The 923-nt window shown below is 49.4% G+C and overlaps 1 protein-coding gene across 1 annotated transcript in view; it reads right to left on the minus strand.

Moving 5' to 3' along the window:
* Window positions 1-413: 413 nt before the first annotated feature.
* LOC143934960 (E3 ubiquitin-protein ligase TRIM39-like) overlaps window positions 414-923 on the minus strand; it is a 1,314-nt gene continuing 804 nt past the window's right edge. Inside the window, exon 1 of the mRNA XM_077458505.1 lies at window positions 414-923. This exon is cut by the window's right edge and continues 804 nt beyond it. Within this exon, the coding sequence (XP_077314631.1) occupies window positions 414-923 (510 nt within the window).

The following is a 923-nucleotide window of genomic DNA, read 5'->3' on the forward strand; positions in this document are numbered from 1 at the left end:
CCCCATCATTGGTGTCAGTGGGGGGAATAGTGCCCCATCATTGGTGTCAGTGGGAGGAATAGTGCCCCATTGTTGGTGTCAGTGGGGGTGAATAGTGCCCAATCATTGGTGTCAGTGGGAGGAATAGTGCCCCATCATTGGTGTCAGTGGGAGGAATAGTGCCCCATCATTGGTGTCAGTGGGGGGAATAGTGCCCCATCATTGGTGTCAGTGGGGGGAATAGTGCCCCATCATTGGTGTCAGTGGGAGGAATAGTACCCCATTGTTCGTGTCAGTGGGGGGAATAGTGCCCCGTTGTTGATGTCAGTAACATGAATTATGCCCCATTGTTGGAGTCAGTGGGGGGAAAGTGCCCCAAGGGAGGGGTAAAGGCAAGCAAAGGGCTGCACTTTGGAAACCGGTGGTCTAGAATACTAGCTCACAATCTTCAAAGAACTATTCCACACCCCAAAAGCAGCATGGAGGGGCTCCGTGAAGGTTGCAGAAAAGGTGTGTAAGAGCCTAACAGGGTCACTCAGCTCATAAAAGGACAGTTGCCCCGCTTCATAATCTAAATAAACCCCTATGTTCTCCGCCATAGCAGACTTGTGGTATACATTGCAGGGCCTTTTATTGTGCATGACTGTATAGAGCTTATTACACCCTCCCAAGCACCACGACTTGCCGTTGTCACCAATATAAGACTGTTCTCCTTTGCGGTCTATACTGGCGTAACACACGCCAAACCTCCAGTTCCCAGTATCGCTGGTCTCCACTTCCCAGTAATGCCGTCCAGCAGAAAAATGCCCGATGCTCATAACTTGGCTGTACTGGAACCTCCCGCTTAGTTTAGGGCGTTGGATCTTTTTTTCAGATGATTTTGCCATTTTCAAGTCACCAGATATCTCCATAAATTCACCCGCAGAATTGATATCCATTAGTAC

Source organism: Lithobates pipiens, unplaced genomic scaffold (assembly GCF_037356315.1).
Source record: "Lithobates pipiens isolate NorthernLeopardFrog02 unplaced genomic scaffold, aLitPip1_a1.2 Scaffold_28, whole genome shotgun sequence".
Taxonomy (NCBI): Eukaryota; Metazoa; Chordata; class Amphibia; order Anura; family Ranidae; genus Lithobates; species Lithobates pipiens.